General features: G+C 35.6%; 1 protein-coding gene across 1 annotated transcript; it reads left to right on the top strand.

The window, feature by feature from the left end:
- Positions 1-5141: 5141 nt before the first annotated feature.
- LOC135690848 (organic cation transporter protein) lies at positions 5142-25212 on the top strand. The gene is made up of 8 exons (XM_065208527.2): positions 5142-6599; positions 9192-9295; positions 16818-17141; positions 17590-17808; positions 18194-18328; positions 18593-18684; positions 19008-19116; positions 21008-25212. The coding sequence occupies exons 1-8, from the start codon at positions 6258-6260 to the stop codon at positions 21357-21359; spliced, it is 1677 nt and encodes a 558-aa protein (XP_065064599.2). The 5' UTR covers positions 5142-6257; the 3' UTR covers positions 21360-25212.
- Positions 25213-25624: the final 412 nt, after the last annotated feature.

The raw sequence follows: 25624 nt of genomic DNA, 5'->3' as shown, positions 1-25624 counted from the left end.
AAACCTAAAAGATTGACAGGTGGCCTAAGCCACTTTAGCATTTGTCGATGGTTTTTTCCTTTGAATATATCTACAAAAGCTACCGCTCAGAAGATCTTATTATACTCCTTTATAATAGTTAGTACAAATTATAAAACAAAATGTTGCTTACTCTGAATCCCAATTGTTCAATTTCCCAAGGTATTTTTTTAATTATATAATGGATGGAAAGTTTCATGGACTAAAGTGCTACATTACGTACTTAAGCCTTGGCGACACTGGCAACATTGTTGCGCGACCATGTTGTTCGAAATTCTGTTGATTTTTTGCCGTCTAAACCTTTTGGCCAAACTGGGCAACATTGTCATACAATATATATTGCTGATGTTGTCACAACAGCACGCCAAATTTGATTTGGCATTAGTCTTCTGTCACTCTGCTCACAGCAATACATGATATATACCCCTTTCTGGATATTACATCCCAAACAGTACTACTATTTTATCCCCAAAAGAATAAGTTGCCGCTCTTACCAGATGACAAAGAAAATAAAAAGAAATATTCTATAGAGAGGCCTAGTTTATCTTTAAAAGATAGAGACATTATGGTAAAACATTGGCCATATATCAGGCGTGTATGCCATAAAACGTACATTTCTTACAAAGTTTATTGCGTGTAAGATTATATGTGCTGTCCAAGGAATCATGAATATGAATTTCATTTCTTGCCAAGTTAGTTTAAAAAGAAACAGCAAAACATTAGAGATCAAAGAAGGTTAAAGAATGAATCTCTAAAAGTTGACAGAGTGGTCCTTGAGATGACTGCCTAACGTCTACAGGAGTTATTAGAAACCCTCATTTGTTATTTAACAAACCTAACTATAATATCATAAAATTCCTCTTAGATTTCATTTCAACAATTAGATTAGATTTCATTTTAGATTGCATTCATCACCACCTTTCCAAAGTAATTTTCAATGTCAATGGGATTTTGCAGTTTATCTTTCAGCAATATTTTGCACTGTCCCTTTGCAAAATAAGTATGCATGTGTACACAGGGCTTTGGGTGCCGGGGGATGGGTCACAACCCCACTTTCTTGAACCAAAAGAGCTATTTTGTATAACGATTTGTTTTGAGTCTTCAGTTGCTCAATTGCCCTTCTTGTCCCCACTTTCAAACATCTATCAAAGCCTTTTGATAAACATATTGCATTTGAAGTTAATTATTTGCTTTTTTTGAGAAGGGAAGTTAAGTTAATGCTTAACATAACCTTGGAAAATGCTTTTCATAGTTTTAAAAAGGAAGATACAAAGTTTAGAAGTTGAACTATTCTTTTTAAATCTAGTTTTATTAGATACCCTTTTCCTCAGTTTGATAGCAAGACATGCTTGCATTTGAAGAGCTATAGACACGATTTTCATGGATCTCGCTTTTTGCCATCTCTGCAAAATCTAGAATCATTTTAGGTGCGAGGGTGCCTAAACAGATAGTGTCCCGAATAACAGACTCACGAGTCTGGGGTTTGAATCCTTGACATGAACAAACTTTTACTTTTAGTGAGGGGAGACGCCAGCGAACTGTAATTACAGGCAAAGGAATGATGAGGTGTGGTCACATCGAAAGAAAAGACCAGGACTCTGATCGATAAGCTTAGTTTTCCAATGTCAATAAAGCTACCCTCGGATGCTAGGTAGAAACAAGTAAAAAAGTAGAAGCACGCTGGCTAGAAAGAGAACGAGGCGACTCTTCAATGAGAGGCATCGAATCATGAATGGGCAATCGAATTGCTAAAATATCCACAAGAACCGTATTCTTTTGGGAGTATTTGATGTAATTGCAAATACTGAGTTGCTATTTCTGGTATTTTATTGATAAAATTGTTCTGAAATGTTTGTTTTAGCACGTCATTTGCCAACTCAGTAAACACTTTTAAATGAGAAGAGAATTTTCAATTAAAACTATGGGTATGATATCAAGATTCATATCTCGTGGCGTCGAACCTTTCAAACACAATGTCTAAAGAATTGAATGTAATAGTTTCAAGCCAGCAGTTAAGAACACGCTAGATTTTTAACAGACTTGCAAGACAACATTTAACAAACAGTATTTGGTACATTAATTAATTCATTGCCAGTATGCAGGGAGATCCCGAACGGGGGTGGAGGGGGATGTTACACCCAGGTGCGTCGCCGCCTGGGGGGTGTGGGATGTATCACAGCCCCCCTCCCAATAGTATCTAAATAGGAAATTTCAGGTAAAATCCGCTCAGTGGAAGAAGCGCTTTAGGTATTTCAGAGACCTTCATGTCATGAAATCAATAAAGGATCAAGCAAAGGTAGTTGCTCCGTTGGTTAAATATGATATTCCTTGATATGAATGAAGGTAACAAACTAATGATTTGAAGATTTGAAGATTTCTTGTTGGCACTAAATCTTGAAATCCAGGCCCTCTTTAGGTAAAATTGTGTCTTGTGTCTATTCCCCCTAAAGTTTCTTGGTAGAAACGTCAACTGCAATTAACTATCAGCTCCAAATTTTTTTTAACATCCAGAAGGCATGCTAAGATGGCAAGAGGGATCTAAATTGACAACCAGTGCTGCCTCTTACCTTGCTTTAGAAGCAACTGACAAATTGTATTGTTCAAGACCACGGCGAAATTGTTTAAGGGAAAACATTTTTACCCTGGAAAATTTGTTGTCCTCACCTCCCTCCCCCCAACAAGGCTTGCCTCGCGACAGCCCTGGTCACACCCCAAATTCTACCGTTCAGCATTTTTTTCAGGTATAGACTTATGCTTCGGGAGAAATTCAGGTTATAATTCAGATCAGGAAGGAGCAAATGAACCAAAGATTTAGCAACCGTTTTTTTGTTTACGAATCAATAAAGAGTTCGTGCAATTATTTATATGAAACACTCTATATGAAGTTAAAAGCACTCTCGATAAATTTTGGTTGGGTTGCAGCCCCCCCGGCCCCTATGTCGCCTACACCAATTGGTTTGGTTGGGTTGCGTTTGACAGCATCGGAATTCAAGTCTGAGACATTGGCGTAGTCTGCTACTTTAAATTGAGGTTCTGGTTCTTATAATACAATCAGAAAGCGGCATTTTGTAGAAAGATTTTGAATGCTTGTAGAAACCAACAGGATTAAAAATGCTTCATAAAGATTAGCATGGTGCAGAATTATATTCTAATTTGCTCATCACTGAAACTTGTCACTGTAAAATTGATTAGTTTAACCTTTTCACACAATGATACGTTGGAAGCGCGAAATATCGAGGAAAATTTCATTTTTTCTTGCAATTCTCAAACCAATTTCATGTTTCATGTGGTAGGAGAAAACAGACCTTGACTGAAAAAATACATGACCTAAATCAAGAAATTGCCAAAAATATGTCTCTTTCTTTAAAAGATTAACTAGACCTCTCTATAGAAATTTTCTTTTTGACATTTTTTATCATCTGGTTATCTGAAAGTTTTATAAATTAATCTTCTGCCACTCTGCTCACAACAATACATTATACTAACCCCTTCCGTAGTATTTAAACGAGACTTGTAGCCTCGCTATCTTGGTCAAGCTATCCTTTGCATCTATAAAATCACATTGCTGTGTTTATTTTATAATCGCATTTGAAAAAATTATTGATGCATTTGTTGCACGATATTGTTTGAACACCTGCCTGTCTCTTGAAAGAAATAAACTCGGTTTGTTTTTGTTATACCTGTTCGAATACGGGTTTTAGAGCGTTAGCGGAATAGTCAAAGACATTTAGGCCTTTGCTTCCAAAAAAATTTGGAAGTGAATTTGTAATATCATTTGGTAAGTAAGGAAGGAAAGAAAAGTGTAGGCCGATTAATGTATTCCAGACCACTTTCTCTGATCTGTCAGTGCTAAGAGGAAAAATTTGTCTTGATGTTCTTTATGTTCACTCTTTTTTTTCTTGACCTATACACCATAATTTTGCTTTAACTATTTAGACCAGAATTGTATTTCATATGATAATTTTATAACAACTATTAAATAATCCATTTTCACTTTTCGTCAAATCACATGTTGACGGCAGCCAATAGAATCTCGATTTAGTCAGCCTTTCCAGCACTCAAGTTTGAAGATATTAGACCAGATTTCTTAAATCATTACTTCACAAGTAACTTCTTTTACGAATATTCCAGAAAAATTTCAAATTCTACCTCTTTTTTTAATAAGAGCAAGATAATTTTTGTCAAACTGTTCGAGGCTTGATTTTCTTATGTTTTAGATCATTTGAGGCTGTGGTGTTGTTGTTGCTGTTGTTCTTACTTCAATATTGAATTTTCTACATCTACACTCTAGGAATCGTTTCTAAGACCCCAAAAAAACTTTTTCAATAACATTTTTAACACGCGGTAGTTGATTACCAGAAAGAGCGAAAATCTTCTAAAACATATTGTTTTCCATCTAGCTTTTCATCTGAAGCTTGGCTTGTGCGTATTGAGGCTTGGCGATTATGGTAATTTTTTGGGGAAATTGAGCACCGGTGTTCTCAAAAGTTGGTTCTTACAAAACAGAGTTTCTAGAGAGGATCAGAGGTTATGCAGAATTTAAGAATTTAATTGCTCTTTCTTCTCCAGAATTCTTTTTTGTTGTTTTCAGATATTTATATACAAATATTTCCCGAAAACTATTTTTCTGAAGGGTCAGTTCAGGGAATGTCTACAAAGTGCCAAATTCTCAGGATTCTAAATCACGGAAATTTAGAAACACGGCAAAAATACTCTACCACAATGACTGTGCCAAAATTTTGTTTCTTCACTTGTTGAGCAGTTTCTTGAAAAAAGGTGTGTAGTATAATGGTGCTGAAAATTCGTTGATGTAAAATTTGGATTTTGCAAACATCCCCGGTATTTCTCTTCTGGGAAAGTTCTTATTGTTTTCTGTATGCAATTTCGTCAGGGAAAGCAAGTTACAGTACCTGACATTTTAGATTAGAGTTGCCCAGCCAAATCTACCCTCCCCCCTCCCCCCGGCGAGAAACTTTATTTTGATGTCAAAATTTCAAAATTATATCTTCAATTTTTTTACAATACAATGCTTTTACAATAATTCTCTCTATAAAACAGTCAGTTTTTCTAATGTTCCCTGTCACCGCCATCTAGTCACAGAAGAGACAAAGCCTTTATTTTTTCTCAGCCAGGAGTCAGTTCTTTAGAATTTGTTTCAAACGAGAATCTAACCGCGATAATCTCCGGCCCCTAGACATAATAAAAAACCTTTGCATTAAAAGCCTGTCCTTGCTAAACGGTTAATTGTAAACACAGCTAATTGTGCGAAGTCACATTTTTATTATACTAGCGTGTGCAAATGTGTGAGCGCGTTCTCTCTTTATTGAACCTCCTGGGCAGCAACACAAAAGCGAAGATGCGGAAATGCCCGGACGCTTCCATTTCTCCAGGATGAAATTTGAGTTTGTGGGCATATTTGCAAAAAGTTGCAGGCTTTCTGGTCAAAATGTTGTTAAGTTGAAGGAAGTATTAGCAAATCTTTGAATTTGGACGCCGAGGAGTTGTAAAACCGGAGGTAGCATATAGCAGCCTTGTTGCAACTGCGATTACGGGTGTCCATTTTAGCAGTTATTTGCTCCATCAATCGACATTCAGAGACGTTCGAAGTATAATTAACCATGAGGAGGTTTTTAGCTAAGCCGCAAATTGAAATCCCCAATTGAGGTTGGCAACAAGTGGATAAAAACGTCTGAAAAGCTATTCGCCAGCACACAACACTCCGTTCATGAATTCAAGGAAAAGCTGAGCTTGCAAACTGGAGTCAAAACGGGTGTCCAAAAAGATTTTACTCGCAACTTAACAATCTTCGATGATGCGAATTTCAACTGACCTGGTAAAAACAACGATCGAAGAAGTTGCAATGCTTCTCTAAATTACTTCTTCGTTTGGTCAATAGCGGAATTTGTCAATAGCAATTTTTTTCTCAAATGAAATAGTTGTGGTATAGATACAGTATTTGAATCCAAATGATCTTTGGTATGCTTGAAACAAATTTGAGCTTTTGAACAGAAAGAAGATGGATCTTATGTGACAATCGAACTTCTCTCGCAATTTGACAGTTGACAACATTAGCAAATTATTTTGATATCAAAATACGATTAGTAGCTGTCGAGAAGTGCCTGAGAGAAAAATCTGGACAATTTGTCAAACAGCGAGGAGCGGAAAAGTAGGCGGGCTACGGCATAACTTAGTGCGAAACTTGCATTGTAAAAAAACAAAACTTGTAAGGATCGACCACCATGTCTGGTGAGGCAGCCCGGATTCCTTTGCAACGTGGGTTTAGCCGGCGAAGCTCGGTCGTGATCAAAGCAAAAACCAGCAATTTGGATGAAGTATTGAAAGAAATCGGAGGATGTAGCCATTATCAAATTCGTAGACATGTTTTGTTTTTCCTCATATCGATACCGTTTGCTTGTCAGAGTCTTTTCATGGTTTTCGCAGGGCAAAAACCTGATATTTGCATTGAAATTGGGTTGTCTGAATGTCGAAAAATTGACACCACACACAAAGAAGATTATTGCCCATTCTCTTCAAGACAATACTTATTTATGCAACCCGAAAAATTTTCAGTAATTACAGAGGTAAGTTCTTGTTTCGCACATTAACACGTGTTAATTTTGATTTTTTTACAATAATAAATTTATAATTACGTTTTCAACACTTTGCACTGCTTCAGTTTTGCACAAAACTTTCAAGGCAGATTTTAGGAATATGCATGACATAATAAAAGTTTATTTTGAGTGGAAGTTTTGTTGTTCCAATCCAGGATCTAGCAAGTCCTGTTGTTAATGCATACTGAGAATCAAATTAACCGTGGTCCAAAACGAAATTAGAGAAAACAATGCATCGCTTTTTTAACAAGTTGAATGTTAATTTTCGGAGGACGGCTTCCGGAGAATAATGTGCTGCTTTCTGTCATTTCAATACCTGCCATTTGATTGTCCGGCCAATGGTGTGTATGTTGACATTATTTCAATAGTGTGCTCGAGAAAATCTAGCAAAGATATGAACCAAAGCTGCATCGGTTTTCAATATATCTTATAATTTGCTTGTATGATTTGCTTAACAAGAAACCCTAATTAGACTTTTCCCTTTGTGTTATTCACCAAATTAGGTAGGAGTGACGGTTCACGATCAAAGATGATTTCAAAATTAGCGCAGAATAAGCACATTATTCATTTCGAGAAAAAAATCATAACTTGTAGATTTTACATTTCCAAATAATCTAGACTTGACAGACTAAAAATATCTTCAGGGGTCCAAGACAACCTGGTGGTAGAGAAATCAAGTGTAGACGCCCCTCGTGTATTAATTTCAGAAGAATTTGCCCTCCCCCCGTCGCTTATTAGCACTCCCCTTCTATCAAATTTTACAAATCAAGTCATTTGATTTTCATTATTCGTTGTTTTTCAAAGTTTTTGTAAAATCTAAACCGTCCAAAGGAAACCGATGATTTTTGACTTGGAAGTTAAAAGCTGTAAATTTGATTTATCTTTGTATGATTGCAATTTTCTCTAAAACTATGCAAGAAACTGAAACCAAATTTTGACAGTATATTCTAAAAGGTACTTCGATTTCAAAGAAGGATTGCCAACATGGACACCCCCTTCTATCAGCACCCCCTTCTTTTGAAAACTGGTCGACATGAACACCCCCTTCTATTAGAGACACTTGAGTATGTTGTAGTGAAAAGAGCCTTGAGGAGCCTTCGTCATTTGATCATTATTATTATTATGAGCGTGATCGTGATTGTCGTGTTCGTGATCGTATGATTCTTACCATCGCGATTGAATATTATTACAAGGCTAACCAAATACATAGGTATATGAAAATAAGGTAACCTCTAGGCACAGCTTTGTTCCTACCTGTGCAGCGTTATTTCTGATTTTGCATGTTAGAGGACCTAACATGGTCAACAAAACTCCAAATCATTTGTTGGAATGAATATAAGCAGCAACAACAACTACTGTAAAATGTGGCATCAACATAAACAACAATTTCTAATTCAAAACTTTCAGTTCCCGCTAGCTTTCACACAGGGATCAGAAAATGGTGCGGGTAATTTCCTCTGTTTGTAGGTTTGGTTTTGCATCAACTTTTACCAGCAATTGGATAAGGAACTCAGCGGCCCCATACAGCAGATGTAGTTGCCTTGTTCTTTCCAACAAGGACCTGCTAATTCTTTTGTAAATTTCACAGCGATTATAATAAACATTAGGCTTGAAGCCTAGGCGTACGATAAAGTGGAACTGCAGGCATTCTATTGAAGCATGTCTATTGAATTACAATTTCTAGCTTCCTTGATGCATTGACAAGACGACGAGCTCCTTTTATCCTTTTACGTTTCTATGATACAAAATGAAATGTCGCCGTGGTTACCCTCTACTTATCGATGGGAACCAAGGCAAAATCTACGATTGACCATTTTTATTGCCACGAAGAATATAAAATGTTGTTTTATTTTTAACCTACTCAAGCAACAAGTCTTTGTGCTTTTTAAGTAATCATTTTGGTCCTCATTGCTTTATTGCTCCCTGAAATTTGCATTTTGAGTTAGTGTGGTCCAAAAGTTATAATTTTGAGACAACAGAATATTCACCAGGTTGTTTTGGGGGTGGCGAGGACAAAACATTAAATGGGGCCACAATATCCTTTTGAAAGATGCCAAGAGATTAAGGCTGTCAAAGTCCGTATGTTATCTGATACAGAAATTCATGAAAGCTCTTCAGTTGTCCATGATGGGCGTGAAATTCAGTGTTGCAACCTTGAGTCGTGTTGTTCTATACACCGGGGCGCTTGCAACACAGCTCTGCCTAAACGGCATCAAGCACTATAAGCTTAGAACAGTCCTCTGAACTTAGCTTAGAACAATCTTCTTCCATACACCAAAGCATCTACAGCTCCGCCAACATGGCATCTATAATCGTTGCCAAAAGTACTTGGAACACTCAGCAAATTGCGTTGTGTTTTATATTTTTCAATTCTTAGCATTGTAGCACCAATTAGAATAAGGCCAACAGCAATTTTCATTGAGTCAAGCGTTAAGTTAGAAATTACTTCTCCTACCGTCAGGTAGTTATGATTCGATATTGCCTCAAATTTACAATCGAAATTTTTACAGCATTATTTCCAAATTTTTATCATTTACTGAGATAGTGTCTCTCTCCGTTCAGTTTGAGCTTGTCTGCGACAAGAGCTACCTTGAGCAAATTGCCCATTCCATGTATTTTCCTGGTGGTTTCCTTGGCACAATTGTAATTGGATGGATAGCACATCGGTGAGAATTTTTACTAATTTTTATCTCCTTTTTAATACTGAATTCAAAATTTCACTTCTAACATAAAGCTGTGGTAAAAGAGAGTTTCATTTTGTTTCAGTGAATATCTATAGACTCGTTTAAACATTTCTTGGAAACTGAAGATTTTTTAGGTCCCTCTTGACAAACACAGTGTCCCCCGGATTTCCACTGTGGTTTTAGGAAGAAAATTCTGGCAGATCCTTTAAAGTCGCCGTTCATAGCATTCCGTGTTTGGCTTTTTAAAGGTCTTGTATAGTCGTTATAGGAAACAGGAGACAAGGAACATTATAGCGGAAACAAAAAACCTCTACAAAGGCTCATGCCATCCATTTGTTCTCAAATGGAACGTACATATTAATCATGCAATGTTGGTTGTCCAGAAAAAATTTTCAGAACATATTGAGTTCCATTTCAGTGGCAGATTTAAAGGGCAACTAAGGGCAGTTAAGCCGCAATATTTTAGTAACTTCACTATTAGTATTTTAGTTTCAAAATTAATATAAAAAATGTTTCTGGGAAGCAGTGATAAAAGCAGTATCGCCTTTGCCATGACCAATCATATCTGCTAGAAAATTTAATGTGCAGTAAATTCCTTAGAGAACGAAACTGTGAAAACTGTTAAAATAGAATTGGAATAACGAAAAACGGAGAAAACTAAACAAATCGATTTAATCAAGTCCGCTGTTAAACAACTCCATTCATTTGCACTTGGATACAGTATAAAAGTCATTAAATCTTTTTAATGTTCATCCCGTTAAATATATTTCAACTATTTTAACTATTTTAACGTTAAACTATTTTGACAGACCTCTTTGCCTTTTCAAAAAACAATTGAGTCAGGAGATGTATTCGTGTGAGCTAGTTGTTCATATTTCAAACATAATTTCTCGCTTAACGATGTTTTAGAGCAACCTTTCAAAGAAACACCCCTTTATATCTGTGCATTTTCTGACGCTCTCAGAATTTTGTGATGGCCAACCAACCTATCCTCTCGACCTGTGTACTGACTGCACTTTCCTGTGGCTGTGGTCCCTAGAATGCCAATGAGTATATTTACTGGAAGTCTACCAAACATTAAAAATCATCTCCAATTACCTATTCAAATTTTGATCCCTATTAAAGTGCAGTTTCTGTTATTTAAATTACCTCTGGAATCAATATTTCTCGAATTCCACATCAAATCTATGACTTCCACGACTAAAAACTTTCTACCAGTTTACTCCCTGAATAAATCAGCTTTATCTATTTTTTTGTCAATATTGAAAAGTAAATGTTAGTTATTCCTTTTATTAAACGTGTTTGACTTTCTTTTGGTGTGCACAAATTTACATATTAATGTGAAAACAAAGCATTAGCGAAACAGGGAAATTGGGTCGGCAAATTATGGAAAATAATACTTTGGCTTACGAAAGACCTTCTGTTATTAATCCTAGCTTTATGGTTGCTCATTCTTTTTCCAGTAGCCAAGACTACCTTGACTCTGGTTTAATGAAAAGTATTAAAAGAACTTATAAGTGATAAAAGAAACTCCAGATGCCTTTTTATGCAATTTCAACACTAATATTTACGCCTTTTACCCAAATTTGAAGTATTTTCTATGTGCTAGGCAGAAAAATATTTAACTGTGCATTTTAGGGAGATTTTTGTGGCTTATTGCGAAATTTTGATGTCCATTAAAATATTGAACAGTAGTTAATACGTTTCAAGACACATTAGTATATGGTTTGCCAGATATAGCTTTAAGAAATACCATATAATTAAAGTAGATTGTGCACTTTAGGGAGATTTTTAGAGGCTTTTTGCGAAATTTTGATGTCCATTAAAATATTGAACAGTAGTTAATACGTTTCAAGACACACTAGCATGTGGTTTGCCAGATATAGCTTTAAGAAATACCATATAATTAAAGTAGATTAAGCGAAATTCGCGGTGTCACCCAGAGACTGTACAGTCTCTCCACCAACACAGCCTCCTTTTCTGACTTCTTCTCGACTTACCTAAATTTTTCTGCCGCATTAAATGCTACTTAATATCCAGGTAAATCACAGCCTTATGCAAGGCAAAAAAATAGTTTACAATCTAATTGCTGCTCTGAAAAGGTTGAGAGAACCCCTTTTTGATACAAAAGTTAAAGATTATCAGCCAAAATTTCAAAGTTTAGTTAGCTGTTTCTGTTTAATTTTGCGGAAATTTCCGGAGAATTTCTTCAGTTATTCATTCTAGTTTGTGCAAGGAAAAGAGGGGCCTTTTGAGCGGCGAACCTCGCTAAGCATGTGCATTCAACTCGTTTTGGTCATTATTACTCGTCTCCAACATAGAAGGAATAATCTTCAAGTGCGCAAATCATCTAAAGAATATTGCTTCTTTAGATTCATTAACTTGGTGTCGTTCTTTTGACAAGTGTCTCGTTTATTGGATGGCGCATGCAATATTCCCTATCCATTGACCCTTCACTCTCTTAGACAGCAGTTAAACTTTTCACCTTTATTCTGCCACTATAGAGATACCAAGTTTTTATGAACAAGGTACAACAATAGCTCATTTATTCCCTGATAACACCGATTTATCAAGTGAACTTTGCAACCTTAAGATTCGTTAGGGTCACCTCTAAAGCCAGGAATAAAAGGTAACCAAAGAAACTCTCGTCCTGGTCATCAAATTGCGCTTGAAGACAGCTAATCATTACTTACTCACTTCATGCGTGTAATGATAGATTTCGGATCAATCGTGGTCATGGCCGTCGCTGCTCTACCACAAAACCATCTAATGCGGTCTTCTTATCCGAAACTGTATATAATGTATGTTGTACTGAAACGAATAGTTGAAAGATGTGCCTAAGATAGCAAGAAAGAAAGGGACTAACCATTCATCGGAATGTCATAAATTTACTAGAGATACTTTATTCAAACAAAATTCAAACGTGGTTAAAAATCAATTATCGTTGCACACTGGATGAATTAGGCAAGATAAACCCAATGAAATACATAAATACCTCTAAATGTGAAATATTCACAAATGTAAAGCCGTCCTTATGCTAGTCACGGGAGGCTGTCGAATAGTCTACCAATGGTTTTGTCTTGTGGAAGAGTCAAATTATGCTTTTCTAGCATACATATAAATAATTTTAAAGTTGGGGTACTAAATGAGCGGCTGATAGCTATATTACATCTAAAGAACAATAAAGATAAGTAAAGGAAAATGCGAAAGGAAAGGACAGAGGCTAAAAGATGCAATTAGACATACGATATATCAAAAAGGGGTTTGTTTTTAAGACCTAAAAGTAGTATAATTTGATTTAACCCCAAATAATTAACGATCCCTCGAGAAAGGTACCGGATTTTAAGGTTTTTGAACTATGCCTTTTCATGCTCTTCTAAGGTTATGTACATCCAGTTATCGAATTTCTTAGAATAGGAGTTTTTCCACAATCTTGTAAAGTAAAAATTCACAACAACAAACTTGTAGTGACGATGCAAAGCCTTCTAATGGGGTTTACATCTAAAGCAAATACCAGAGAAACAAAAGTTTCACATTTTTTGGTTGTCTCTCTTCCTTCATCCAAATTTCTCAGGCAACAAGTTTTGTACAAGTTTATTGAAGAGTTCCTTGTCTTTCGTTAGATCACTGATGCTTCACCTTTCTATTTGTCATCAACCTCGCGTATCTTTGCATGCAATGTTTTTTACAATCTTGAAAAAAATTGTCACAGGTTTATTTCTCGACTAATTTCTAAACTAAAGAACCTATCAAAAGATTATCTGACCTGGTTCTTATCTATTAAGTTCAAATACGTAATTCGTAAAAAAGGAACGTTCTTATGTTTCCAGTTTTATCATACTGGTAATTCCATCAGAAAAGTATATCCCAAATTCTTATGAAAGGAATAATCGAGTTGGCTGAACCACACTCTAAAAAATGCTGTGTACGATTTTGAAAGCATCTCTTGCAAAGACAGGCAGAAACATGCATACCATAACACATCATAACATGGCTTGCTACGAATTCGTCAAATATGTAACAAAATCATCAAATAAAGAACTTTCTTAGCGTAAATATGTACTCCCGTTCCTGGGGCCCATGCACCGCGCCCAAGGCAGATCCGTCTCTTTTTAACGTTATAGGTACGTTTCCCTAAGAAAACTTAGGCCAGGATGCCCTAGGCCCACAGTAAAATGCAGCACTGCTTAGAGGAAATGGTGCAATTGGTAATTTAAAAGCATTCCTGATATTTGTCACAACGGCCTTAATCTTTTTTGCCATTCTGTATTTTGCATTGGAAATTGAGAAAGCCACATGCAAAAAACGAAGCCAGTTTTGATCTCTTTGCCAGTTTAATCAATAACTTGTCAGTTGGCCTGCTTTTCTCATAAGAGCAATAGCTTTCATTGCAGAAAGTGTTAACGATTTATCAAGGTGCACACGCTTTGATACAATGACATCGCCTGTTTAATGCTATACTAAATGCATCTATTGATAAGACCACGATGTAAAATAAATAAAACCCCCGTTAGTTGTATTCAGCTGTTCTCTTTATACCTCTCCCCTTGAGCCCTTTCTTTTACGCCAGTAACCTCATCTTTACCTCCAAGGGTCTCTCTGAGCAGCCCCTGTGCATCAGTATATATATATAATATCTCTATCTTGTTGGCAAATTCTGAAGCGCCCACGTACGTCTCTGGTGAAAAAAATACACGTCTGGCCAATGCTGAGTTTAATAAGACTGATCCAAACACTGAAAAACGTTTATTTTACTTAATACTAGGAACAAAGCCTCTTTTCACTTGATCCAAAAAAAGCTAAACCTCTGCTACTTTGGGAATTGTCTCTGAGCTAACGAGAAATAATACTTCATCATCTGAGTTGTGCGAGCTTCATATATTTGTGTCTGGTATCGCTTCTTTTGTGCTTTGGATTAATCTTTATTTGCTGGATTGACATTGAGCGGGGAGAGATTGACGTATGTAATCAAAACGAAGTAGTTCCATAACATACTGGGCCCGCGTCACTGACTCTAAACTGGAGGGGTCACCAAAGTAAAGAAAGTTTTCTCTTACCCCTCTTGCCCTAATTGTGTACTTTGGTTCGACGTATGTGTTGAAATCCAAAGGTTTATCTATATAAACAATTAACGCTGGTTTTATTATTTCATTTAGCGAAAAAGTGGGGAGGCCATGGCCCCCCTGCCCTCCTGTTGCGGGGGCCATGCCATAGCAATATCCATGTAGTATCTAACGTTCAAAATGCCCTATCGAAATATATCAGCCTTGTTGATATAATATATAATATTTAATATAATATAATATAATATAATATAATATAATATAATATAATATAATATAATATAATATAATATAATATAATATAATATAATATAATATAATATAATATGATATAATATAATATAATATAATATAATATAATATAATATAATATAATATAATATAATATAATATAATATAATATAATATAATAAAATATAATATAATATAATATAATATAATATAATATAATATAATATAATATAATATAATATAATATAATATAATATAATAAAATATAATATAATATAATATAATATAATATAATATAATATAATATAATATAATATAATATAATATAATATAATATAATATAATATAATATAATATAATATAATATAATATAATACAGTATGATATGATATTATATGATACAATACACAAGGGTTATTCGCATTGTTTTGCATTTGCTGGCTGTGTATGCACGCATTTTTTTTCATAACAAACCATCTATAAGATTTTGAGCCCAAAGATTGCCAAAAAGTACTGATTATTATCTTCGACTAATATAGGCTCGAAAATTCTTCCTTTAAAGATGAGATGAAAATGACTCTTTAATGGTGATAGGGAACCTACTTCCTCTTAAATTCATATAGATTATAAAAAGATAAACTTCTTGCGACTTTCGTCTTCGACTATTATAAATGTTCCACTTCATTTTCATCTAATTTTACTTTTTCGTTTCAAGAGGTAGCTCTTTAGTGTTAGTACTAAGAAACCTGCAAGAAGCTTCCATTGCTAAAAGCATAAAAAAATAAAGAAAATCGAGTGTAAACCCCCGTCCAGTGTAATGCGTGCAGAAGGATTCTAACCGAATATAACCGAAATCTGCACCAAAAAGATGATAAATTAAATATTTCTATAGGATCAATAGTTGAACAGATAATCCAAGATTGTTCATAAACGAATAATCAAATAATTATTTGTTATCAGTAAACAAAATCAATGATTCATACCGAGGAGGAGCATTGGGAACCCGCGATTCTTTTCCTATAGAAGGAAGCGGCCTTTCCTTGTAAGCAGCCAGCTGCTCAGGCTTCATTTCAACTTTATTATTCATTAGTGAGTGTTGAGATATGCTGAAATATTCATTTGAATCGGCCAAACTATTCCATGTTGTTTGTGTGTATTCGCGGAGTTCTTCTGAGACGATCGTTGAAAAGAAATTTGATTTCAACAATACGTTGATTTCAGTTAATTAAATGCAACAACTATAACTTGTTGAATGATTTCCAATACTCTATGTTTCGTTCGAGTTAAGCTACCAGTTTGCTGCCATACCTCTTTTAAAATTTGACTTCGTGTTAGTCATTTATTAAAGCAAACAGCCATCATGGGCGAAATATTTCACTTCCAAGAGCGTCCTTTTATTGACATAAATAGCAATATCCAATGAAATTTCATAAAAATTCCAACCTGATGTTTCATCCTATACTTAATCTAAGATAATAAAATATGCGGTTTGAAATGAAATCCTGCTAAGGCCTTTACCTGGAAACGCTAAGTGATTAAAAGTTGATTTTTGGTTATTTTCAGCAATGTTAACATGGGGCAATCAAGACTTAAACAAGGTTATTGGGTTACTTTATCAAACAGCCGGACGATAATAAAGTTTATAAGTAAATATTTCAATTAGATATTTGCCCAGCCTGCCTATAGAAGCTAGCCCTGCTCAAAAGTTATAAGCTTTGCTGTGGGTGTTTTTATAATACTGCGTAGGACCAACTTTCGTCGTATTGTGCGTGTAGGATTTTTAATTGTATGGTTTTAAGGCTCGTTATTTCAAGGGCTCGGATATTTGTCAGAGATCAGTGCTTGGTACATAGCCTCTCTTTCAAATCGAACCCTTTGCAAGTTAAAACATTTTCCTGACTGCCTAAGTTGTGCCTGAAGGCGCTGCAATATTCAAAATGAGGTTGTGTTGAATATTGTTATAGAGTAAACTGAGACCCATTTTTAGGTTTTAGAACAGAAAGCATGCGATCAACATCTCGCTTTGCGAACCATTTTTTTATTATTACTGCTTTCCATTTATCTGATCTTCTTTGTCGAAGCAAGGCATCGAAATTGTTCAAATTGCTTTGATTTATAATTTAGTTAAGTTTCTAGGAATTGAAAATGCTGAAAGTAAAGCTATTTCTCATTTTTTTCTCATTTTGTAAGTTTTTTCTCATTTTTTTCAGGTTAGGGAGAAAATCTGTTATGTTTTGTTGCCTGGCAATTGTTTCCCTGATAGCAACATTGTCAGCATTTGCAGACTCGTTTTGGTTCCTCATAATGGCTCGATTTCTCACCGGATTTTTCCTGTCTGGCGTTGCTGTATCTTTATACGTCATTGCATCCGAAATAACGGGGGCCACTTACCGTTTTCATTTGGACCTATTCATATGGAACTACTTTTCCGTGGGACTCATGGTCCTAGCCCTTAAAGCATATCTTCTTCAGAATTGGAGGAATCTGCAACTGATCACCACACTGCCATATTTATCAGTGTGTGTTTTCTTTAAGTAAGTGTAGTGCTTTATAACACGCTGTGTTCCGTTGGCAGATGATGTGTTTTGTAAGATAATACACGCTTTATGTGACCAGTATGAATTTCGTCTGAACTATTTTTATACTTCCTGGTGATAAAAATGGTAAGAGTTGACCTGTTGCAGAGAGATTTGACTGCCTCTGTTCTGCATTCTTTTATAATTTTCCTTTGGACGTGTGAGCAATGGTTTGCTCTGCCCAATCAGACAGAAGTTATCATCCATTGCAAATACTTCAAATGCTAATTTATCCCTTAACTGCACTCTGCCAGAACTCTTTAGAGCTAGGCCCATACACCTTGAAGGCAATATTCCGTCAACAGGAATATTTATACAACAATGAATTTATGTGTCACACTCACAATAGAGGCTATTTGAGACGAATTTAAGATGCTTGTCACAAATTATACTCTCGCTTTCACAGGGTTTTTCCGGAATCACTACGATGGCTTTGGAGCACTGGGCACTACACAAAAGCGAACAAGACTGTAAGTAAGATAGCTGCCGAGAACAAGAGGTCTGACGCACTCAACATGTTCCCCGATGTCCTGTCAATCGAATCGGATGACAACGAGCTCGGCTGCTTTGTTTTGTTCCGAAGCACCAGGCTAATGATGCACTTTGTTGCCATGGCATTCAGTTCGTAAGTTACATTTTGTTTAACTTGGTTTTTAACATGACCCTCATTATGTTTAAATTAATACATGGTTGTCTCGACCTACATCAATTTTCGCAGTATTTATGTCTCTAAAGTTTGTCTTGTGAAAATGGGAAGGAAATCGTAAGCACCCAATGGGCCAAATAAGACAAGAGGATCAATATAAGATCATGTCCTCTCATAGTTACTTGCTTACTAAATTGGAGTGTAATCACCTTAGGTTTATTGCAGTGATTCTTCATCCTTGCACCCCAGTTCCTCCCTCGGTTCCTTCTACTATTCTGCATTATTTTTTAAGCCTCGCCGTAAACCATCATTTGCTTGATGTTGCTGTCTATGTCGTTTTGTAATCCTTTCATTTCTTCCACAGACTGGCCGTCGGCTTTTCTTACTTTGGGCTTTTCTTGGTTTCTGATTACCTCAGTGGGAATCTCTACACTGATTTCGCTCTAATGGCTGCAGTAGAAATCCCTGCCAATTTTCTTGCAATTTTTGTAACAAGAAGGTTTGTATCGTAGAGCTCAAATAATCTATCAAAGTTAATGCCTACGCATTATATGGTATGATAAATTGAGCGGGAAGAGGTCTACTGTAAGATCTACTGTCTCCCAATTTGTACATTTGGAGCTTTTAATTACGTATACATTTTTTTACCACACACCTTCCTATTCTCTACCTTATTCAATATGTTTGTTTTATTCTACATTTTATACCAGGACCTAATCTTGCTTGTTCGTTGCATTTACTATCGAAGTAATATTTTTTCCAGATTTGGTCGCAAGAAAACAGTTATGTTGAGTTTTTTGGTCACCTGCGTGATATCGGGTGCATTATTTGCGATTACCAAAGATCGTGATCGAGGTTTGATATATTTTCCTTCATATCACCTAAGCTCGTGTTTTTTATCATTGTATGTTAAGCTGCCTTGAGAAGTGATACTTTCCCAGAAAGCCGATAAATGCGACATATTAATCTAACTTAAATCTTGAAGATTCGGTGAGACAGAACTAAATCATATTGTCAGGCAAAGGTACATGTTTTGTAATTTAACTCATTATAAGGCATACCCCGATTTTAATTGTTCAGAAGTGGCAAGATTTTAATCTGAACAAGATCAGGTTTAAAGTCAAATTTTAAAATCACTAGATGTTGCATCATTGTTGTATCAATGTTGTTTTCCTCAGAATGGCGCTATGCTAGCCTCGGTGTGGCTTTATGCTGCAAATTTGCTCTTACTGTCGCCTCACTTTCATCAATGATTTGGACGTCCGAAGTACATAAAGCTGAAGGGAGGTAAGATTGGCGATCATTAACATATTAAATTCTAGCAAGGCTCAGGTGGTTTTCAGGTGGTTTTGGTAACAGAATCCAATTATACTTGACACTAAGTTTGCTTTCAAAACATCTTATCTCGCTACATATCTTTATTTATGCGGCAGCTTTGTCAAAAAACTCTTACAGACTTGCCGACCCAATGAGATAATTTGCATGAGATATTTGTCCATGGCACCAAAGTACACCATATTCTCAAAGTTTTATCGAGCTCATTTTGAAAACAATGCTTGTCTTGACCAAATATTTTTGAAAGCTCAGTCTGTACTTAACCACGATCAAATCTCTTGAAAAAACCTACTTTATCATGCAACTTAATTTTCTATAAAAAATGAGTTTGCAAAACCATGATTTTCTTGCATGGTTTTTCATAATGGTTCTAAAATGAAACTTGGTTATCTACTTAGATAATCAAAAACCAGCTCGGACAAATAAGATAAACCAGAGTTTTTCACTTCAAGATTTTTTGTCTATGTAGAAATTGAGTCATAAGTCGCTGTTCTTTGCATACCAAATTGATGCCTTGAAATTCATGTAATTTCATAAAAATACATAGAATTGTATCATCTTTCCTGTCAGAGTGCCTACAAACTTTTTTTTTCAATGGAACGTCTGCCGCTTCTGATTTAATGGAGTAAAGCAGGAACTTCTGATTTAATGGAGGAACTTTTCCAAAGATTTCTAGACGTAATTGTTGAAACCCAATCGGCTTGCCAATTTGCTTTCAATTTCCAAGTATTGTGTTTTGCGGACATTAATAGTTCGATGATGCTGACACTCTTCTTAAAACTCGTACGATTTTCTGCACACAATTTTTTGGTGCAGCAAACATTTAAAGACATTCTTAAGCTTTTTGTCTGAAACTCCTAAAAGCCTAACCCATCAGAATAATGATCAGAAGCTCTAAGAACAAGAAGAAACTTTAGGAAATATATACCCTATGATATTATATTTCTACCGATCCAACGCTACTTTGTTACTGGGTAAATATACTTCGTAACTTAACATTTTCAATCACTCTACTGAAGTTTTATAGTCTGAAGAGTATCAGATGAAAAGTTTTTGTATGTCATAAATTATCTTTATCGTCAATGCCATTACAGTAGATCTGTCTCCTTTCAGGTTTCTCTAAACTCGATCTATCAAAAGGAATCATCCTTTTCCACTTTCTTTCCGCAATCTTTTTGTATTTCTGTTCTCATGTCTTGTTCCCCTATTGAATTAACAATTCGACTTTACAATTCAATTCTTGTAATTTTTCTTTGGTTGGCTGCTGTTTCTGTTTCTGTAAGTAGTAATGAACCTAAAAATGATCCTTGTAGTGCACCAATTTGAATTACTTGAGTCCATCTTTCATTGAAAGGATACGTTTAGTGGCAGGTACTAGTAACATGAGCAATATAAAGAGATGCTTCAAATCTAGCCGTTTCCTGAAAACCAATTCTAACTAGAAAATAGTTATCTAGTCTGCCTTTAGTTTGACGTCACATCTATGCCTGTCTACACTGAACTGTGTCAGAATTGTTTTTACTATATATTTTTATCCTCATCCAAATTTACTGTCACAGAATCTTGAGACATTGCCTTGAAGCATTTTCTCCTGTATAAGATTTAACTACATAGTCTCTTTCAATAACATTGCATTGAACATCTTTCTTCTGTTATGAATTTCCCCTGTTTATTTGTTTCATTGCAAAGAAGTCACCGACGCTCGGAGTAACGTGTCGGGTAAACAAGATTCCAGTAGTGGCCTTAATTTTTTGTTGCTGGTACATCAATGATAGCAACACACATTTAAATTCCTTAATGGATTAGTTTTTTTTCGCTTCAATTTTGCTTGATCCTTTTGCAGATATCAACATGTCGGTGTTGTGAATTCTTTGCGGCTCCTTGGAGGTACAGCTGCTCCATGGCTCACCACCTACAGCCTTGAAAGCGATCCCGGAGTTGTTTTCGCAGTGATGAGCGGACTTTCCGCTGTTGCCGGACTGTTATCTATTCTCTTACCCGAAACAAAAAAGACCAGAGATGATTCAATGGAGGACTCAGAAACAGATTACAAATGCTTGAATGGTACGATAGACCAAAACCTGAACCAAACTATGCTAACTAGCACAAGTGAACCCGAGAAGCCAAACATTTCAACCGATATTAAATTTGATTACGCGAATTTATCTCAAATGGACCGAGAAACAGATATATAAGCAACTGGTATCTGATGATTCAAAAACAGCCTAGGCCCTTTTCCATAAAACATCATCTTTAAGCTGCCAGTGTGATAGGATGTATAACTATACATGATTCTAGCCTCCATATAAGGCAGATGTGCCCAGATATGGTGGATGGGTCCTATATAGTGGAGACCTACATAGTGTTGCTATGATCCTCGCTTGGTCTTCTACAGTAAAAACGCATAATACAGCGACTCATAACAGGCAGTGGTTCTGCCATATCACTGTACCACAACCGCAATTGCATTGATTCTTGTATTTTGCAATCCAATTTGGTTCACAAATCAATACAGTGATATCGTTTATTTAATGTCCTTGTGAGCGTTTGCAAATCATACCCTATTCACTTCTGCGTAAAAATGCAAATATGCTTGAAATAATGGAATTATATCTGGAACGGATCATGGCTTGGAGTTCATTGTGACCTTTCAATTTCACAATCCCTGGTTGGATACTATATTTTCGATTATAGTGAGTCATAAAGGGCCTATCTGAAAGGGCTCTACATATCTGCTCCATTCAGGTCTTCAGCCAACAAATGATACTGAACAGCTCTCGAGACAACTTAATCTCGGTGATATCCAAACGATTTCTAAAATCTACCAGAGGACTGAAGACGAGGACTGAAGCATAATGGCATACTAGCTTGCCATTGGTGTCAGATTGTCTTTTGAATGGATGTACTATAGATCATAGCATAGATATTTTCAAATTTAATTCTGCTGTAATCTATAGAATATATGAAAAATGACAGTATAGAAAAATTCTTTTTTGTTTTAAGCCTATTGCATTGATTTATCAAGGGGTTGTTTATATAAGCTCAGGCTGACTTGACTGTACCTCAGGCAGGTTAGATCTCACGGTTAATGCCGCTGTTGACATTTCGCATTTTACATCACGTACCTGGACGAACTCGCTGTTATGTATAAAACTGTGGGGTAAGTGTGTTCCATTTATGCAAGATAGAGGGTGAAAGAAACTGTTCCACCACTAGTTGAAGATAGAGTGAATGGCCAGAAAAAGAACTGGCAACCTTCTTGTTGACAAACGCAAATCTGTTTGCATGAAGAACATCCAATTTGGCATGATACAGAACTCAACGTGCCTCTCAGCAACCTACCCTTGGTTATGTATAAGCAATCTAATAAACGTAGGCAACAGAAGAAATTAGGGTGCTGAAGTCCCCTGTTTTAAAGACGCTATGAAAGGTATTGGTTATCTATAGATGGATTATAAGCAAAATTTCTTGCATTTGATATCAATCTCCTCAATTATTAATCCTCAAAAAAATCTTTGGCACAAATGAATTTGCAATGATCACCATAGAAGCTCCACTTGTTCTTTTTGTGCATTCAGAGTCAAAAGAAAATTTCTCCTGGCTTATCTGCTATTTCAAAACGATGCAAAACCTACTTCACCATCTGCATACCTATCACTGTCTGCTAAATGCAAACATGTTTCAAACTGCGTCCTAATTCCCTCTAAAGAAGCTTATGCTTCCTTCGATTTCTCTAAAAATATCGTCGATCTATTATGCAAGCAACTGTCGTTTTCTCATCTACTAAAAACATATTAAAACTAGTGCCACACGAATCTTTTTGCAGAAATTAAAAAAATATACAGGCCCAAAGTTTTTACAGTTTAAAAAAATTTCTTGCACTCAGTAATTCAAAATGAAATTTCAGATCCTAATTGAAATTTTAAAGTTTTTTCTCACTTTTCACACGCTTAATTAAGAATCATAAAATTTGATTGCGGCATTAACTTGCTCCGTGGCACTTATGAAGCTCAACCTTAAGATTGATTTTCATGAAATTTGTATGATGCTTGTAAAAATGCAAGTTTTCCGTCGTCAAAAATTCCCTTGGTTCTTTACAGCCAAGACCCAATTTCCTTTCCCTAAGTCGAAGGTCTCGACTAGAACAGCCCGTTGAGGTCAATTGCATGTTGTATGGGGTACGGGGGAGGGTGTTCGAACTCGTTATTTTCATCGGGTCACCACTGCTCTGACGAAACTCCCATTGTTCTCGAAACTCACATTTGTTCATCGAAGTTCCCAAAGGAAACGACCTTCGTGCCTGTTGAGCATAAATATGTAAGCAAATTTTCCATGGAATTTCAAAACAACACTATCAGGATATGGCAAATTTAGGCCTTTTTAGCATTCCAGTTTTTGTGAAGGAGAAGACTATATTCTACAACCGGATTATCTTAAATTTAGAGCCCAAAAGAACACAAATGCATGCTCGATTATTATCTGAAATTTAGAGCCCAAAAGAACACAAAGGAAATCCACAGGATGCACCAGTTGCGCTTAAAATTTGATGCACCAATTGCACTGAAATCGTCTTTATGGTGCACTATGCGTCAATGCTGAAGTCGTTCTAAACCTTATAGTTGCTTGAAATGAACACAAAAGTTGCCAAACTAACGCAATGAGTGGCGAACCTGCTGTTTATAAATGTAAGTATACATTTATAGAATTCATTTGTTTGTAAATCGTACCTTTTGTGAAACATGGCTGCAAATATTGAACAGATGATATTCTATAAGAAACATATACTCACGCATTACTGGCCATTACTTCAAAACACTTCTTGTACATCGATCTTATTTAAGAAATCACTCATTACATTGTTTTTGCCATTTTTTGAAGGAGCAGGGCAAGTAGGGTGTCCAATGAATGCAAAGCTAAAATATTATTCATATATTTTTAACTTCAGCGTAGCTAGGTTTCTAATCCGTCTGTGTCCTCTAAGAGGTTTGCGGTTCTTGACTGGTTGAAACCGAATTGCTGGTTTCCTATCGGTTAAATAGATCAATATCCTGTTTTATACCAAGTTTTCAGATCGTAACCTTCCACTACCTTTCATATTTTTTGGCTGAAAACAACCGAAAATTAGTGGTTTTTGCTTATCTTTTATATTGAAAATATCGCATCAAAGGGAAGGACTTTGGGTAAGGTATCAATAAAGTCTTTCGTAGTTGGGCTTGATTATCTAGGCCCTAGTCACAGTATATAGAGTGAGCTCCATGTTTTAACCCACAAGTATAAGCAATTGAGAATGTGAAACATATTCCATATGCAAAAGATGATACTGTAGATGATACTGTGCAAATTAGATAAACTATCAAGTCATCTATATTTAACTTTTAGCCTTTAAGTCCAATATAAAAAGGATTTTCTTCGAAACTTTACAAGAATCTAAATAACTTTGCCCATAATTTATCTTGTTGAAAATAGACAAGATAACTGACAGATCAGTTGGTAAAGATCGACGGAAGAATAAGATTGGTAGTTTCTAGAATATTCAATTTAAAATATAATTCAAAGATCAGCATCAAAACTAAATCTGTATACACTTAAGCGAGAATAGATCGTTTAGTTCGATCAATCGTAAAAAGATTTAGCGATTTCCTTTAGTTTCAATAGAAGTCGTTCCTAAGTGATTTATTTGAAAATGGCAAGCAGATGTTTTATATTTCTGTTGGTGTATCATTTTATGTATTAAATTGAATTACTACCGCAAAATTTGAAGATGGCACAGATTAGCCGAAACAGAGCATACTGAAGTAGATTTCTTCCTTAAGGCTATCAAGAAAAGAACAAGAAAACAAAATCATTTAGTTTTCATTTCAGTCAATCAATTCAAATATCTTTATTTTTAAAACATGGAGGTTTATGCCCCCTTGTTCTACCTTTGCTATGTGCCAGTATTTTCATTGCCATTTTGGATTCTATCAATGAATTAATATTATACAAGAAAACTCAAAAGGTGAATATCATTGTCCGTTCTGCTTTCAATCAAGAAATCGAGTTTCCTGTCCTGCTATCATTTGAGTGCTTACGTTTCTTTTCTTCTGTCTCAAAAGAGCGTACTAAAGGCTGGTTTTCATATAGATATTTCGACGCATTTCATCGCAATTCAGGGTCCACGATTTTCACGGTATATGAAAACCGAAAAACGTATTTCATCTTAATTCATCGTAATTCAACGTATTTTGTCGGGAGAAACAAACTTTTGTTTGATTTCTTCCGATGAATTACGTTGATTTACGTCCTATTAGGATTTTTTACGATAGGTGGTTTTCATAAAATTTGGTCGGTTTTCATAAAACGGAAAAAATCTTAATTGATCGTAGACTCTGAATTGCGATGAAATACGTCGAAATACGTTATATGAAAACCAGCCTTAATGGTCGTTAATGGAAATTATGTTTGATGGAGGCCATCTATG

The sequence above is a fragment of the Rhopilema esculentum genome, chromosome 4 (assembly GCF_057945365.1).
Source record: "Rhopilema esculentum isolate cy_ngs chromosome 4, ASM5794536v1, whole genome shotgun sequence".
NCBI lineage: Eukaryota > Metazoa > Cnidaria > Scyphozoa > Rhizostomeae > Rhizostomatidae > Rhopilema > Rhopilema esculentum.
The sequence above is the reverse complement of the archived record's forward strand: the minus strand, read 5'-3'. Positions and strand labels throughout refer to the sequence as shown.

Excerpts from the sequence above, each read along its gene's own strand:
- LOC135690848 (XM_065208527.2), top strand. The coding sequence starts at position 6,258 with ATGTCTGGTGAGGCAGCCCGGATTCCTTTGCAACGTGGGTTTAGCCGG. Across the intron at positions 18,685-19,007 it reads TACCAAAGATCGTGATCGAG|AATGGCGCTATGCTAGCCTC; the intron begins GTTTGATATATT and ends TGTTTTCCTCAG. Across the intron at positions 19,117-21,007 it reads GTACATAAAGCTGAAGGGAG|ATATCAACATGTCGGTGTTG; the intron begins GTAAGATTGGCG and ends ATCCTTTTGCAG.